This window comes from Bos javanicus, chromosome 4, assembly GCF_032452875.1.
Source record: "Bos javanicus breed banteng chromosome 4, ARS-OSU_banteng_1.0, whole genome shotgun sequence".
Taxonomy (NCBI): Eukaryota; Metazoa; Chordata; class Mammalia; order Artiodactyla; family Bovidae; genus Bos; species Bos javanicus.
Window position 1 is genome coordinate 105,550,355 of NC_083871.1, and position 17,728 is coordinate 105,568,082.

At 45.7% G+C, this 17,728-nt stretch overlaps 1 protein-coding gene across 2 annotated transcripts in view; it reads right to left on the reverse strand.

Annotated features, from left to right (window-relative positions):
• Positions 1-10,846, reverse strand: part of DENND11 (DENN domain containing 11) — a 52,022-nt gene extending 41,176 nt beyond the window's left edge. Inside the window, exon 1 of one of the 2 annotated variants that reach the window (XM_061414939.1) lies at positions 10,677-10,846. Coding sequence is in view for 1 of the 2 variants with exons in the window: in XM_061414938.1 (XP_061270922.1) it covers positions 10,181-10,430 (250 nt within the window). In the remaining variant the exon portion in view is untranslated. Of the gene's footprint in view, positions 1-10,180; positions 10,500-10,676 lie in introns of those variants that run through there. The other variant, XM_061414938.1, reaches the window with a different exon arrangement.
• Positions 10,847-17,728: the final 6,882 nt, after the last annotated feature.

Genomic DNA, 17,728 nt, shown 5'->3' on the forward strand with positions numbered 1-17,728 from the left:
AGGATATACCTAAGTGAGGGACATACAGGTTTTTAAAATTTCCTAAGGTGTAAAAAAATTCAACATATGAGAGGGAGACAAGAAGATAGAGTAGAAGGACTTGAGCTTACCTCCTCTCACAACTACCTGCTGAACAACTATCAACAAAAAAAGACTGGAACCTATCAAAAAAGATACTCCACATCCAACACACACACAGTCACAACTAGATGTTCTTCCAAGGACAAACCAGGAAGAAATGGCAAATACGAACAGACTAATCACAAGTGCTGAAATTGAAACTGTCATTTAAAAACTTCCAACAACAGAAGTCCAAGGCTAGATGACTTCACAGGTGAATTCTATCACACATTTAGGGATGAGTTAACACCTGTCCTTAGGAAACTCTTCCAAAAAACTGAGGAGGAAGGAACACTCCCAAACTCATTCTATTAGGCCACCATCACCCTGATACCAAAACCAGACAAAACCAACACACAAAAAAGAAAATTACAGGCTAACATCACTGATGAATACAAATGCAAAAACCCTCAACCAAATACTAGCAAGTCAAATCCAACAATATATTAAAAAGATCATACACCATGATCAAGTGGGATTTATCCCAAGGATGCAAGGATTTTTCAATATCCATAAAACAATTAGTGTGATATACCATATTAACAAACTTAAGAATAAAAACCATATGATCATCTCAATAGATGCAGAAAAAGCTTTTGACAAAATTCAACACCAATTTATGATCAACAAACAAACAAACAAACACTCTCCAGAAAGTGGACACAGAGGGAACGTACCTCAACATAATAAAGGCCATGTATGACAGATCCACAGCTAACGTCATACTCAATGGTGAAAACATGAAAGCATTTCCTCTAAGATCAGGAACAAGACATGGATGTCTACTCTTGCCACTTTAATTCAACATAGCTTTGCAAGTCCTAGCCATGGCAAACAGGAGAAAAAGAAATAAAAGGAATCCAAACTGGATAAGAAGTTAAACTGTCACTGTTTTCAAATGACATGATACCATACATAGAAGATCCTAAAGATGCTAGTAATACCAGAAAACTACTAGAGTTCATTAATGAATTCAGGAAGGTTACAAGATACAAAATTAATACAGAAATCTCTTGCATTTCTATACACTAACAACAAAAGATCAGAAAGAGAAATTAAGGAAACAATTCCACTTACAATTGCATAAAAAAATAAAATACCTAGGAATAAACCTACCTAAGGAGGCAAAAGATCTGTACTCTAAAAACTATAAGATGCTAATAAAAGAAACTGAAGATAACACAAGCAGATGCAAAGATACACCATTTTCTTGGATTGGAAGAATCAACACTATCAGGATGCTTATACTACAAGGCAATCTATAGAGTCAATATAATCCGTAACACATTACCAATGGCATTCTTCCACAAACTAGAACATTTTTTTTTAATTTGTATGAAAATACACATTAAAATACACAAAATACACAATCCTGAGAAAGAAAAATGGAGCTGGCCCCCTGACTTTAAACTATAAAGCTACACTAATCAAAACAGTATGGTACTGGCACAAAAGTAGAAATATAGATCAATGGAACGGGAAGCCCAGAAATAAACCCACACGCCTATGGTCAATTAATCTAGGACAAAGAAGGCAAGAATGTACAATGGAGAAAAAAGTCTCTTCAATAAGTGGTGTTGGGAAAACTGGACAGCTACATGTAAAAGACAGCTACATGTAAATCAGAATATTCTCTAACACCAAACACAAAAATAAACTCAAAATTGGTTAAAGACCTACAGGTAAGGCCAGATACTGTAAAACTCTTAGAGGAAAACATAGGCAGAATACTCTTTGACATAAATCACAGTAATATCTTTTTGGATCCACCTCTGAGAGTACCGAAAAACAAAAATAAACAAATGGAACCTAAGTAAACCTAAAAAGCTTTTACACAGCAAAGGAATCATAAACAAAATGAAAAGAGAACCCACACAATGGGAGAAAATATTTGCAAACAAAGTGACTGACAAGGAATTAATCTTCAAAATATACAAACAGCTCATGCAACTCAATATTAAAGAACAAACAGCCCAATCAAGAAGTGGGTGCTCAGTTGCTCAGTCGCGTCCAACTCTTTGCTACCCGTGAACTGTAGCCTGCAGACTCCTCTGTCCATGGGATTTTCCAGGCAAGAACTGTAGAGTGGGTTTCCATTTCCTTCTCCAAAGAAGTGGGTGGAAAATCTAACTATGTATGTCTTCAAAGACAACCTACAGATGGCCAAAAGGCACACAAAAAGATGCTCAACATCACTAATCATTAGAGAAATGCATATCAAAACTACAGTGAGGCACCACCTCACATCAGTCAGAATAGCCAACATGAAAAAGTCTACAAATAAATGCTGGAGAGGGTGTGGAGAAAAGGGAAGCCTCCTATATTGTTGGCAGGAACGTAAACTGGCACACCCATTATGGACAATACGGAGGTTCCTTAAAAAAGACCTACCATATGATCCAGCAATCCCAATTCTGGGCATGTATCTGGAGAAAACTATAATTTGAAAAGATACATGCACCCCAGTGTTCACTGCAGCCCTACTTGCAATAGCCAAGACAAGCTAAATGTCCACTGACAGACGAACGGCTAAAGGTATGGTACATATCAATATATACCATGAAATAGCAGTCATGAAAAAGAATGAAATAATGCCATTTGCTGCAACATGAAAGGACCAGGAGATTATCATACCAAGTGAATTAAGTCAGAGAAAGACAAATACCATATATTTATATGTGGAATCTAAGATGAAACAAACGAACTTATTTACAAAACAGAGACAAACTCACAGGCTTTGAAAACAAATTTATGGTACCAAAGGGGAAAGGTGAGGAGGAGAGATAAATTAGGAATTAGGTATTAACTGTAGAGCTTACTCCTTGGAAGGAAAGTTATGACCAACCTAGAGAGCATATTCAAAAGCAGAGACATTACTTTGCCAACAAAGGTCCATCTAGTCAAGGCTATGGTTTTTCCAGTGGTCATGTATGTATGGATGTGAGTTGGACTGTGAAGAAAGCTGAGCACCGAAGAATTGATGGCTTTGAACTGTGGTGTTGGAGAAGACTCTTGAGAGTCCCTTGGACTGCAAGGAGATCCAACCAGTCCATTCTGAAGGAGATCAGCCCTGGGATTTCTTTGGAGGGAATGATGCTAAAGCTGAAACTCCAGTACTTTGGCCACCTCATGTGAAGAGTTGACTCATTGAAAAGACTCTGATGCTGGAGGGATTGGGGGCAGGAGGAGAAGGGGACGACAGAGGATGAGATGGCTGGATGGCATCACTGACTCGACGAATGTGAGTCTGGGTGAACTCCAGGAGTTGGTGATGGACAGGGAGGCCTGGCGTGCTGCTATTCATGGGGTCGCAAAGAGTCGGACACAACTGAGCGACTGAACTGATTAACATACACAAACTACTATGTATAAAACAATCAACAAGGACCTACTGTACAGTGCAGGGAACTCAATACTCTATAATAACCTCTATGAGGAAAGAATCTGAAAAAGAATGGATATATGTTTATGCATAACAGAAGCACTTTGCTGTACATTTGAAACTAACAACACTGCAAATCAACTATATCCCAGGATAAAAGAAAAATTAAAAAATGTATCCTATGAATTAAGGAACATAACTGAAATAACAGAGTTGGGAAAAACCATAAGCTAAGCATAAAGGACTTTGCAAAAGCAAAAAATAATTGAGACAATGTGCTATATTTAGGGGGATGAAGCAGCATGATGGCTAAAGGTCATTCTTTAACAGAAAGAAAACACGATGCTCAAAAATTAGAAGCCCGTTTATATAAGAAACTTGTACAGGCTTAAAGGAAAGTGATTTTGCAAAAATAACAATCCTTGTGGTGAGCCATGTAGGGCCAGAAAAACCTCACACAGAATGCTACCTACCGCAGGCTCAGCCCTCACGTGCAAAGCCATTCCGTTTTCCAAATCTCCCACTTCAGGAACCCAGCCAGGGAGCTGAGGCCCGGCAGGATTGAACAGGAGGGCTGATCCCAGGGGTAAGCAATTAAAGAGAGGGGGCGATCAACAAGACAGGTGCCTTGTTTCCCAGCTTGCTCTCCTTCCATCTCCAAGTCTCCCCCTGCCTTGGGCCCATCACAGGTACGCACGGGCCCTGCCTAGCCTCCCGCTGCTAAGACAACTTATGTGGAGGGATGGACATGACAGCACGAAGAACAGACGTGGCAATCTGCTTTGTGTGCCTTCAGCCAGTCATTCAATAAATATTGGTGGAACATAACTTGGCAGCCTGGAGCCAGATGCTGGGCTGGGGCAAAGGAACTTGCACTAACAGATTACTGAGTTGGCAGCTCACTGAACCCAGGGAAGCTAGAGGACAATGCTGAGCCTGGTTGTGGATGTAGAGACGGTCTGAACCCCATGGCCTGGTGGGCCAGGGCCTCCCAGGGTTGATGTTTCATAAGCTCCTGTGCTAGGTGAGATGTACTCTGTCTTATCTCCTCCATACAGGGCTGCCTCTATCTTCTCTTTCAGTCAAAATGTGGAATGACCACCCCTCGCCCCAGCATATTTGGACTTCATCAACCATCATTTCTCCAGAGAGAAGAGAATGTCAGCTGCCACTGTTGATGCCTGCGAGAAAGCTGATCTCAGAAAACCGAAAGCGGAGAAAGCAATGGTCTTGAACCAAAATAATCTCTTTCTAACGGGAAATATGTGACTTTCCTTCCTCCTTTTCTCCTTCCTTGCTAGGCGGTTCCCAACCAACAATTTCCTCCTGAGGTCTTGATTTCATAATCAGCGACTGATGCAAAGGTCCTGTTACCACTCCTTTGACCTCAAGTAGGGAGCTATGTACCAGTTCTCCTCTCAGAAGAAATGTGCTTTGATTTTCAGTCTTTCCTTCAGGTTCCACCCATCAGCAGACATACAGGCCCTCATTCCAGTCCAGAGGTACAAAGGAATCCTGTCTCATGAAAAAAGGCAAGAATCCAGGAGTGCTCGTGGTCCCCACTTCTGCAGTAGGCCTCCAACCCCAAATGGAAGAAACCTCAGAAGCTTACACGGTTCAGATTCTAACACCAGGGATGTCAACAGCCCATATCATTCGACTAGGTCTTACATAGCTTTGAATTGTCGTAACATCACCTAGGATGAGAGTCTATCCAAAGCCAAGGAAGAAAGGGTCAGGATAAAGAAACCTGAGGCAGGAAGAAATTAATCCCGGTGATTTCAAGTCAGCCATATGCCAATCCATGGCTGAATTCCAATGCATTAATTTTACATGGAAGAAACTTTCCATTTCACGGACGCCGTATCATTTTGCACCAGGCAGTGGTGTGGTGTGACGTGGGAAGGACCACAGACATTGGATGCAGGCAGAGCCAGCCTGCCTCTGGGTTCTGCCCCCACCTCTGCTCTGTGACTTAAGATGCCTTCACGGCCCCGTGCCTGTCTGCCTCATGACTGCGAATGCTGTAAGGGATTGGATAATTCCTGGTCCATGGTGGGCATTCGGTAAGCGGTGGGTGTTATGACTTCCCCTCCTACTCGAGTCTCCATCAGCTTTCAAGAGAAGAAACAGAAGTCACAGCAGATGGTCAACAACTGACTTCTCCCTGAAAACCGCAAGTAGGTGAATCACCAACAGCCTGGGAAAGAGTCTGCCAACATGGGAACTAAAGAAATCCACCAGTTGTAATCCACCGACTTCTGACTGAAAGTACAGAGAAAAGCCATGGCCGAATTACATCACTTGAAGAGGCTTGCTTGCCTTGGCTATCAGAACCAGCCTTCTCTTGGCCTCTATGAGCTGGCCATCCCTAAGACTGCTCTTCCTGCTTCAAAACTACACTCCAAATTTTCCACTCTCATTCTCCTCTGTCACTTTCCCACCAGTGGCTGGAGCCATTTATTATTTGCACGAGTCAGATGACCTGGGCAGTCCTCCAAGTTATGCCTCAGATACCACACCTGGCCCTGCCTCCCTGGGCCTCCGTGTCACTGTTGTTAAAAAGAAAATAGCTTGTGTTTTGTTGACTGTAAGGAGAATGTATGGAGGTTAAAACTTGTGCATGTGAGTGATTTTAATATTATAGTCATTTGAAGCATGCACTAAATTAAATAAGGGGTTCAGATGTAACTGAGGCACTGGCTAGAGGTTGAGGGAGGAACAGGTAATTCATCCCTAATCAGGAAGAACAAAGGAAAAAGAGACATCCTATAAACCGCGGCAGGTGTCCCACCCCTCAGTCATCCCCACATAAACACACACACACAGTTCTCCCCAGACACCCACAAAATAACTCTGAGGAAAATGGAGCGGTTGAAAGTGGATCTCTTATAAACAAACAGTCCAGCAAGGCTGAATCACAGGTATCATCCATCATAGGTTCAAAGCTCTACCTGCCTCAGGCCCATACACAGGCCCTCAGTTGCACGGTGAGACGCTATGTCACTTTCATAGAGGGGGTTGGGGAGGGGGGAGGCTGATTTTCAAGCATGGTATTACCTTTTCCCTTAATTAGGCAGAGGAAGAAAATTTAGTTCCTAGAGACCCAAAGAACAGAGTCAAAGCTCTAAATGATGGGTTGGACACAATAAAAAAGCAATATTCTGGCCGCCAATCTCTCCCACCCGGCTCGTAGAGTCAGCATCTGGGCCTGCTTTCAATAGCAGCTTTGTAGCCCAGATGGCCGGCACCACCACATCCCAGGGACTCCCTGCTCCAGATAAAGACTGAGTGTGTCAGCGAGTGAGTGTGTGAGAGAGAGACAGAGAGGACAGAGCGAGAGTGCGTGTCAGAGAGAAGGAGCCTGTACCTCTCTTGACCCTGAAGCCCTGGTCCTCACATCATCTACGGAGCCAACAACCATAATCTTCAAACCGTAGCTCCAATGAAAAAAACATTCTTTATGCCCCTACAGTCTTCTCTGATTCTTCCTACAGATGCTCAACCCCAAACCTGTATCCAAAAGTATATACTCTCTTATTCCCATATAGCAGTCTGAGAATCATTGAACATTCCCTGTTCAAGTGTGTGTGTGTAACCAGGTCCACTTCTCCCTCTCACCTGTCCAAGTGTGTGTGTGTGTGTGCGCACGCGCATACGCGTGTAACAAGGGTCCACTCCTCCGTTTCATTCCCTTTCAGCACACAGACCACTCACGCCCTGACAGGTGACCCACAGGGGTGGATTCTCTCCTCCCCATCCCTTCTTGTACTCTCGCAGGCTCACACACCAATGTGTTGTTGCCTGCACCAGGAGGGAAGATGAATGAAATACCCACGGCCTGGGCAGTAAGCGCCTGGGGAGGTTTGGGGAGAAGGGAGAAAGCTCCGAGGGGAGGACGCGGAGGACACAGTGGGAGACGTGGGGCGCAGATGGGCAGTCACAGAGACGACAGTGTCTCCTATGTAAGAACTTCTGTGATACGATCTGATTTGGGTAAAGAAGCCAGTATTCACTTTACTACTTTGGCTATCATAGGTTTAGGAAGGCACAAGTCTTGGTGGACCAAGATTAAACAGCAACACAGAGCAGACCTGCCTCCATAGCAGGATAAAGGTTGAGACACTCAACTGAAACTGGGAGACAGAAGCCTGGCCCCAGTGACGTCTGCCTGGGTATCTGATACCTCCCTGGGTATCTGAGGGCCTATGTGTCACCTCTGCATCCTGAGACTCCCCCAGCCCTCACACAAGGGACAGGCTCTCTGAGGCCCTCGTCCCAGTGTTGACCTTTGTGGCCCTGGGAACCCCAGGAGCATTCATTCATTCATTCATCCCATCTTTTACTTTTAGGTGCTTCATCACACAATTTTTACTCAATACAGATACTATCAGAATTTTTTTTTTTTTTCAGAATGTAAAGTGCCATTCGGAACTAGGATAATGATGAAAGAGAATTATGAGCAGGAAACAGCAGCTTTCCAAAAAAAAACAAAAACAAAAGTATCACTCATAATTAAAAACACACTCTGTCTCCTGCCCACCCCACTTTCTCCCATCCTTTCCCCTCTCTGCACACAGTTAACATGAAAAGTTAGGAGGGCAGATGTTCAGGTCATGTTGAATATACTTGAAAGACAACCAGACTCACAGCCACAGCTAGTTAATATTTCCAAATTACTTAATCATCTTTGTTCTGTTTGCTCATGTATAAAATGGGGTATAAATGATCATCCAATTAGAACGGTGGTGAGAATTAAGTGAAACACCATTATGGTAAAACACCTACACAAAGCAAGTGTCCAAATGCCTGTTACATCCCTTCTTTCCACACTAATCTCAATCTGAAAGCCATTACAAATACACACTCGTGTACATGTGTCTCCACACACAAATACTTAAACACATACCCACAAAACCATGCGCACCAGCTGTGACTAACAAGGCAGGGGGAGGGGCCCAGCTCTGAAGTACTTTTCGGTATTATTAACTCCACCTGTGGTCAGCCCAGTTGTTTTTTTTTTTTTCCTCCTCCTCTACCCCTCTGTCTCTACCCCCAGTGCAACCACTGCTAAATCAGATCCTGTGAATGCTCCCTCTCCATTTCTTCTAGTTACTCTTAAACACTTTTCAGAAAGAATTTCATGTGCACATCTATGTACAGAAGGAATAAGGAATATTATGAGTTACAAAATAGTATGTTTTTCTCTAGCGATAAAGGTTACTTCGGTCAAAAAAGAACAGTTTTCCTGTCTGGGAGTCCCAACCATATGTCAGTTAAGCAGCCTATGCGATGAGCATTAAAAAACAAAAAATAGAAAATGACAGTATGTACTACATGTGAAAGGGATTAGTTCTATTTCATGAAACTTTAATTTCAGTTACATATGTATGTATGGAGCAAACTGATTGGTATGTACAATGAATTTCATATGTTGGGTCACAGTCAAAAAAGTTTGAAAGCCATAGGGAAGGGGCCAAGGAATCGCCAGGAGTCAGAAAGCTCTAGTCTCCCCACAGCTGTTCCTATTTCCTCCTGGGCCTTGCTGGGTTCTAATCCTGCCCATCTTCTGACATCCCAAGATCCTCACCGCTTTTCCTTTCCCTTTCATTCCATCGCACCCTTTCATGTTTTTCAGAAAGGTTTCTACAGTTCATCCTTGGAGGACCAGGTAGGGACCTAGAGAAAAAAGCTGACACTCCACATAATTAGACACTCCACATTCCAGCAACTTCAGTGGACTGAGAACAAAAAGACCCATCTGGGTTTCTTAACCCCAATTCCATGGACAGAGGAGCCTGGCAGGTTCAGGTCCGTGGGGTTGAGACTAACCCTACACGACTGAGCGACTAACACTTTTCAGAACCATGAGCTCTCCTCCCTCCACTCCTGAGAGCCGAACCCTTCTCCGACCACCTGAGGCTCTCCGAGGGAGGTATTAGCGACTGAACAACAACTTAACGCCTTCACTTTTGAACCCCAGGAATTCGCTCACCAGTAAAATGCACACTTCCTTACCGGATGGTTAGGCTAAAGATTATGCGAGATCACCCTTTAACTCTCCAAACACACCCGCAAAGAGCCTACCGAGGAGGTTTCTCTTTTAATCCGTCCCCAGCTTAATCCCTCCGTGCCATCCCTTAATACTCCAGGCGTTAATTCCTCAAAATAATGCCGTCAGAGAGACTGAACTTGGGCGCTCACAAAGTTACCAGGCGGAGAGGGATGGGGAGCGAGGGCGGGAAGCAGAGAACCTGGAGGCTTAGGACGATCTGTTTCCGAAGGAGTTCACCTGGAGGGGTGGAGGGGCGGTCCTCCTCTTCACAGGAGAAACCGATTAGCCAAGCCCGAAAAGAAAACAAAAGCTAGCGTGCCCGTGGCCACGAACAGGATCCTCTATCACCACAGAAGTCCAAACAGGACTGTGGGGACTGGGGCGCCGGCTGGGGACCCGCCGGGAGGCAGCGGGACGGAACGGGAGAGGGGGGCCCGGGGGCGCAGGGAACAAAGCCCCACGCCCCCAACCCGCTGAGGCACCCCCTGCCCGCCCGGGGGGGCCCCCAGCCGGCGGGGAGAGGGGTGCAGGTGTGCGGGTGCGCGCGCAGCGAGCCCCTCCCCCGCCGTCCCCGAAGCCCGGTTGGGGGGCGACCCTCGCCCCGGTCCCGGGGCGGCTCTCACCCGAGCGGGGATCGAAGGTGACCACGAACACGGCCACCACCTGGTCCTCCTCCACGTCTCCCAGCTCGAGGCGCCCCGGTTGCCGCAGCTCCTCGGGCTCCCGCCTCCTCGGAGGCTCCGCGGCCGCCCAGCCGCCCCCACCGCCGCCCCATCCCCGGCCTCCAGCCTGCGGGACTGGGGCCCGCGGCGGGGAGACGGCGGGGCCCTCGGCCCAGCGCAGCAGCGGCGCCGCGTCTCCGCGCTCCACCATGGCGAGGCGAGGCGCGGCGCGGCGGCGAGGAGGAGCCGCGGGCCGCGAGGGGCGGGCGCAGGGGCGGGCTGCGGGAACTCCCCTCGCCCGGCGGGCTGCCCGCCGCCGCCGCCCGGGCCTCCGCGCACCCGCCGCGCCGCCGCCGCCCCAGGCCCGCACCTGCCCCGGCCGCCCCGCCCCGCGCCCAGCGCCCTCCCACCCCGCTCAGCTGCGTGCCGATCCCGCCCGAGGAGGCGTCCTCCCTACCCGCTTCGCGGAACTGCGTGCCGGGTTTGAGATTTCACGGATGCATCTGCGCTCTCCGGGATGGGGAAAAGTGCGGTGACCGGGACGCGAAGCCACTTGCATCTGTCTACCTGTGCTTTCTCACTTAAGATTCCGTGGGATGACCGTACCGCCGTGAATTGTTATTCGCCACCATTATTTTGCAAGTCCCCTGGACATGCAGACCGTGACAGATAGGTGTTACATAACCCTCGATGTGCGGCCAGAGCTCCCGCGGTACTGCGAGTGAAGCAGAAGAGGGGAGCCGTGGCTGCCCGCGTTGTTTGCACTTGGGATGTGGCCTGATCCCCTGAAGCTGTGGGCTTTGGTGTCCGGCCAGGAGCAGTTGTGTGTGCCCTTGAATGGGCTGGAGAGTGCCTGACCCTGGTCTTCCTGGACCCTGCTTGGGACGCCATCCATTGCAGTGACTTAGTCTTTACAGAGAGTGGTGGACCGTCACTTACTTGCCCTTGGCGCGGGGTGGGGGGTGGGGGCGGAGAGGTTGCACTAAATAATCGCCGTGAGGAAAGCAGTCCCTATTCTTTAGGGTAGAATGCTGCCCGGATTCTGTACTGTTCTTAATTTTGGTCTGGAAGCAGCAACCTTGGGTCATCACTGATGATCTCCTTGGGAAGAGGGGTTAGACCGTGTTATCACTGCCCTTCTGGCTCGTAAATATGACTCTTTATCAACACCCCCTGGGTGACAACTAGTAAGCAAATCCACTGGGTCCTTCTGAGGGCAGGCGAAAACCCCAGGCTGTCCTGAACCGTGGAGAAACTGGGTGTCTGAACTAGTCTCTCTCCTCATCTTATTCTTTCTCATTACTTTAATGGCTATTCCTATTTTTCCCACCTCCTCTGATGACATAACCACCAGATTTACCCCAAGGGTTGAGGCATTCAAAAATGTTACTTCTAAATAGAAAATGGAGGTTCATAGAATATCCTTAATCCATTCCTAAAGCCATCAGCTTTAGTCTGACTTTCCTACCCCCCCAACCCCCCCACACCAAAGGACTTCCTTTTTCTGATTTTTTGTGTGGACTCACCCCACCCAGAATCCCCTAGTTTTAATACCCTCAACTTGTATATATATATGCCAGGAAATAAACTCATAATCTCCATCCCAATTGATTTTCTGTATAAACAGAAGACCAAAATGTTCACGCCCTAAATCTAGCAGCTTTTCCAATCTTCATTTAAGCAGGAGGTCTAGCTCACGGTGAGCCATCGTGTCATTCTTAAGACCTGTGAGTGCTCAGTCACGTCTGACTCTTTGTGACCCCGTGGGCTGTAGTCTGCCAGTCTCCTCTGTCCATGAGATTTCCCAGGCAAGAATACTGGAGTGGGTTGCCATTTCCTTCTCCAGGGGATCTTCCCTACCCAGGGATCAAACTTGCATCTCCTGTATTGGTTCTTTACCACTGAGCCCCCAGGGAAGCCCTGCATAATGGGTGCTCAACAAATATTTGTCAGCTAAGTAAATGAATGAAAGTAGAGACTTAAGCCTCTATACAACTGGCCCCTCCCACCAGGCTTAATCTAATATCTTGCACATAGAGCTCAAAAACGTTAATGATGCTGATGACACCTTGCTTAACACATTCACAGTATGAAAGAGGCTCTGTACCTGACCATCAGATTGATCTTTTCTGTGTCTATTTATTGAATTTCACAGGGTGATAGGAAGGGAACTAATTGAACTTAGCTGTTGGAATAGAACTGGAGAAACTAGTGTTGAAGACAAGAAGAAATAAAGATCTGTCACATTCAGAGACCTGAGGATAATGTTGAATTTATTTTATTTTCTGGTGATGCCACATAGCGTTGTTGTTGTTCACCCTCTAAGTCATCTCCGACTTTTTATATGACTCCATGGATTGCAGCATGCTAGGCTTCCTTGTTCTTCCGCTCAAGCTCATGACCATTGAGCTGGTGATGCCATTCAACCATCTCATCCCCTGTCGCCCCCTTCTCTTGCCCTTAATCTTTCCCAACATCAGGGTCTTCTCCAATAAGTTGGTTCTCCACATCAGGTAGCCAAGTATTGGAGCTTCAGCTTCAGCATCAGTCCTTCCAATGAATATTCAGGCTTGATTTCCTTTAGGACTGACTGGTTTGATCTCCTGGTGTCCAAGGGATTCTCAAGAGTCTTCTCTAGCACCACAGTTTGAAAGCATCAATTCTTTGGCGCTCAGCCACACAGCATACAAAATCTTTATTCCCCAACCAGGGACTGAATCCATGCCCTCTGCAGTGGAAGCATGGCGTCGTAGACACTAGACCACCAGGGAAGCCCCAATGTTAAATTTTTTAGTGAGTTCCCCTAGAATCCCATATATCTCAAATTTTAAATGAAATTATTTTACTTTTCCAAATACCAATATGTCTACATTATGTAAAACACATTGCATAAAACATCTATATTATGTATCTATAATATATAAAAATACAATGTATATAAGATATATTAAAGTATTTTTGCTTTATCATCTTACCACTGAGTTGGCCCCTGTTAAGATTTTGTTTAGTCTATCTCATCAATTGTAGGGTGCAAAATTTTTCATCTGTTAGGATTGCTATGGTGGCTCATGTATGCTGCCAGCCCTGCTGAGGTCTCACAGGGGAGATATGTGTCTGTTTTTGCAGCCGTCTGAGGCAACATCAACCTGAGCTGATGCTTTGAGTTAAATTCTCTGCTGGAGGTTCTTTGGACCACCCTGGTAGTGTGAATTCAAAATGCAAGCTAGTGCGAGCCCTACCTTATAATTCTTAGGTGAGATACTTTTTTTTCTTCTCTGCACCCAATGACAAATTTGAGACAAGCAAGCTCCCTTGCCCAGCCTTCTCTACATGGGAGGTTTATTTGTCGAAGCTATGTAGACAACATCATATTAGACTCAGCATCACGGGCATTTTTTATTCTCAGTGGTATGTGAAAATAACAGTAAAATAATGGTGTATCTTAAAATAAATGATAGATTTAGATGTTTTTCTTCCTGAGTGTTTACATGTTGAAATCATACTGTATATCAATTTTGTATTCTTTTTTCACTTATCAAACTGTGAATAATTTGCCATTCATCATTTTAATGGTTCCCCTTGTATGCATTCTGAAAATTTATTTACCCATTCTCATTGTTGGACAATCAAGCTTTTTCCTTTTTTTGCTGTGGCTGAATTTCACTCTGAACTCGCAATAGGTAGCTATTCTATGCCAAGTCCTGCTGTGAAGAAAACAGACATCCCTTCCCATCAGGCTTTCAGCCTAGCAGACAAGGCAGCTATCAGGAAAAAAATGAAATCTAGAATGAGGGACGACAAACAGGGCAAGTGGAATCGGTCGCTCAGGCTGCTGACTTATGACAGACTGCCAGAGGTGGCCAAACCGGGTTAGGGTGCGTCCATGTTGTGATTGGACTGCCAAATTGTTGAGTCACAGGTGTACAAGGGCCTCAATCTCACTTCCCTCTCATCCCAATTAGATCGTGCCATTTAAAATCTTTTTTTTTTTTTTTTTGCCAGTTGTCAGATGGCCATGGTATTTTAAATTAATCTTTTGTGACTGAATCTAATCATGGTTTTGAAATAAATGTTGGTGATTTGTGGTTCCTCTTCAGGGTAGTGTCAGAAGACACTGTCTGAAGAATTGTTATCAACTGGCATGAGTTCTTTATGCAGCAAGAATATTCACCTTGTATATATGTTATTAATGTAGAATTTTAATATATGTATGTGTGTGTGCTGTGCTGTGTGCTCAGTCCCTCAGTCGTGTCCAACTCTTTGTGACCCCGTGGACTGTAGCCTGCTAGGCTCCTCTGTCCATGGGATTCTCCAGGCAAGAATACTGGAGTGGCGTGCCATTTCCTATTCCAGGGGATTTTCCCAACCAAGGGATCAAACCTGTATTTCTTGTGTCTCCTGAATTGGCAGTCAGGTCCTTTACCACTGAATTACCTGGAAAACCACATATATAAATTCACATATAAGTTTCTGTTTCTAAGAGAGGTAGTCTTCTTTCTTTACTAATTTTTTTTTAAAAAGTCATCAGCTATTTCTTTGACAATCATTTTCCCATGTGAAATTTAAAATCATTTTATCTAGTTTCAAAAAAACTACGAATTATTTTCAGGTCAAACTGAATGAGATTTGACCCCTAAATAATGCAGGTTTGAACCACATGACATCCGCTGGATCACCAAAAAAAGTAAGAGAGTTCCAGAAAAACATCTATTTCTGTTTTATGGACTATGCCAAAGCCTTTGACTGTGTGGATCACAATAAATGTGGAAAATTCTGAAAGAGATGGGAATACCAGACCACCTGACCTGCCTCTTGAGAAACCTGTATGCAGGTCAGGAAGCAACAGTTAGAACTGGACATGGAACAACAGACTGGTTCCAAATAGGAAAAGGAGTATGTCAAGGCTGTATACTGTCACCCTGCTTATTTAACTTATATGCAGAGTACATCATGAGAAACGCTGGGCTGGAGAAAGCACAAGCTGGAATCAAGATTGCCGGGAGAAATATCAATAACCTCAAATATGCAGATGGCACCACCCTTATGGCAGAAAGTGAAGAAGAACTAAAGAGCCTCTTGATGAAAGTGAAAGAGGGGAGTGAAAAAGTTGGCTTAAAGCTCAACATTCAGAAAACTAAAATCATGGCATCCAGTTCCATCACTTCATGGCAAATAGATGGGCAAACAGTGGAAACAGTGGCTGACTGTTTTTTTAGGCTCCAAAATCACTGCAGATGGTGATTGCAGCCATGAAATTAAAAGATACTTGCTCCTTGGAAGGAAAGTTATGACCAACATAGACAGCATACTAAAAAGCAGAGACATTACTTTGCCAACAAAGGTCCATCTAGTCACGGCTATGGTTTTTCCAGTGGTCATATATGAATGTGAGAGTTGGACTATAAAGAAAGCAGAGTGCAGAAGAATGGATGCTTTTGAACTGTGGTGTTGGAGAAGTCTCTTGAGAGTCCCTTGGACTGCAAGGTGATCCAACCAGTCCATCCTAAAGGAGATCAGTCCTGGGTGTTCATTGGAAGGACTGATGCTGAAGCTGAAACTCCAATACTTTGGCTACCTGATGCGAAGAGCTGACTCATTTGAAAAGACCCTGATGTTGGGAAAGATTGAAGGCAGGAGGAGATGGGGACGACAGAGGATGAGATGGTTGGATGGCATCAGTGACTCAATCAATGGACATGGGTTTGGGTGGACTCTGGGAGTTGGTGATGGACAGAGAGGCCTGGCATGCTGCGGTTCATGGGGTTACAAAGAGTCGGACATGACTGAGCAACTGAACTGAACTGAACTGATGAAGGCAAAACTTCAGTGTGGGGATCTTATCATTGGATCAGAAGTAGGAAGAAATGACTGAGAATTTTTGGGAAAATTTTTTGGGACTTCTTGTCTCTGTGCACTCTCTCTTAGTTGAGGGAGGAGCTCAAGATAAAGTCTCCTTCATGGCTCTTGGCTTTGCTGACCACCCTTGTCATGGGAGAGCTTCCCTGGTAGCTCAGCTGGTAAAGAATCTGCCTGCAATGAAGAATGACCTCTGTTTGATTCCTGGGTCGGGAAGATCCCCTGGTGAAGGGATAGACTACCCACTCCAGTTTTCTTGGGCTTCTCTGGTGGCTCAGCTGGTAAAGAATCCACCCGCAGTGCAGGAAACCTGGGCTCGATCCCTGGGTTGGGAAGATCCCCTGGAGGAGGGAAAGGCTACCCATTCCAGTATTCTGGCCTGGAGAATTCCATGGACTGTATAGTCCATGGGATTGCAAAGAGTCAGATATGTCTGACTTTCAGTTTCTTTTTGATTTGTCTTGGGAAGAGGGCTCTTAGAAGCAGGAACACCCGGGACCCCTGGATGGGTCCAGGACTGGGACAGCTGCACCCGTCTTTGGACCTGCTCTAGGCCACAGCCGCTGAGGAACTGTCCAGGTTGCTAAGTAACACATGTCACATGTCCGTAATGAACGTGTTCTGCTTTTCTCTAAGTTATTGCAAGTTTCCACCCCCAACACCCTTCCCCCACCCCCACCAGGGTTGAAGCAACATTTCCGGATTTCTGGTTGTGATGAGAGACTGAGCAAGATAAGTTCAAGGAAGACAATGGGGTTGAAGCCTGAGGGATGTTCGAGATATCACTGCCTCGACTTCCTATTTCTTCAGTGAGCTGGCAGTGACGCCTCTACCTGTTAACGAGGCCCGCAGGCCCTTTCCTGAAAACCTTGACTGCTGCTCTGTTTCCTCTGTGGTTGTCGTTCAGTCGTTCCGTCATGTCTGACTCTTTGTGACCCCATGGACTGCAGCACGCCAGGCTTCCCTGTCCTTCACTATCTCCCTGTTGCCTCTACCGGGCACATGCTGGAGATAAAGGTCAGCTTTTCTCCTCTTCCCAGAAAGTCTGGCGGTAAAAACGCCCAATTCTTACCTGGGAAACCAGACCTCCCAGTGGTTCCCAGTGGGAGAGTCCTATCAAATACACCATGATCCAACATTGGTATTTTTTCAGAGTCTGGATTGACTGACTCACTCTTAATTCAGTCTTCAGGAAAAAATGTGGCAGAGCTTCACTTTAGCTTGTTCAAATGTTTTTTACATTTCTCCCTCTGGATTGAGGAGATCAGGTCGTCATGTCCCTTCTTAAAGCAATAGACTCTCAAATATTTCCCATGGCCTTAGTTTTACTTTTGAAAAGGAACGGTATGCCTTTTCAATGTAAATGTAAATTTCTGCTGCTGCTACTAAGTCGCTTCAGTCGTGTCCGACTCTGTGCGACCCCATAGACGGCAGCTCACCGTCCCTGGGATTCTCCAGGCAAGAACACTGGAGTGGGTTGCCATTTCCTTCTCCAATGCATGAAAGTGAAAAGTGAAAGTGAAGTCGCTCAGTTGCGTTCAACCCTCAGCAACCCCATGGACTGCAGCCTTCCAGGCTCCTCCATCCATGGGATTTTCCAGGCAAGAGTACTGGAGTGGGGTGAAATGTAAATTTCTACCTCTTGCAAATCCG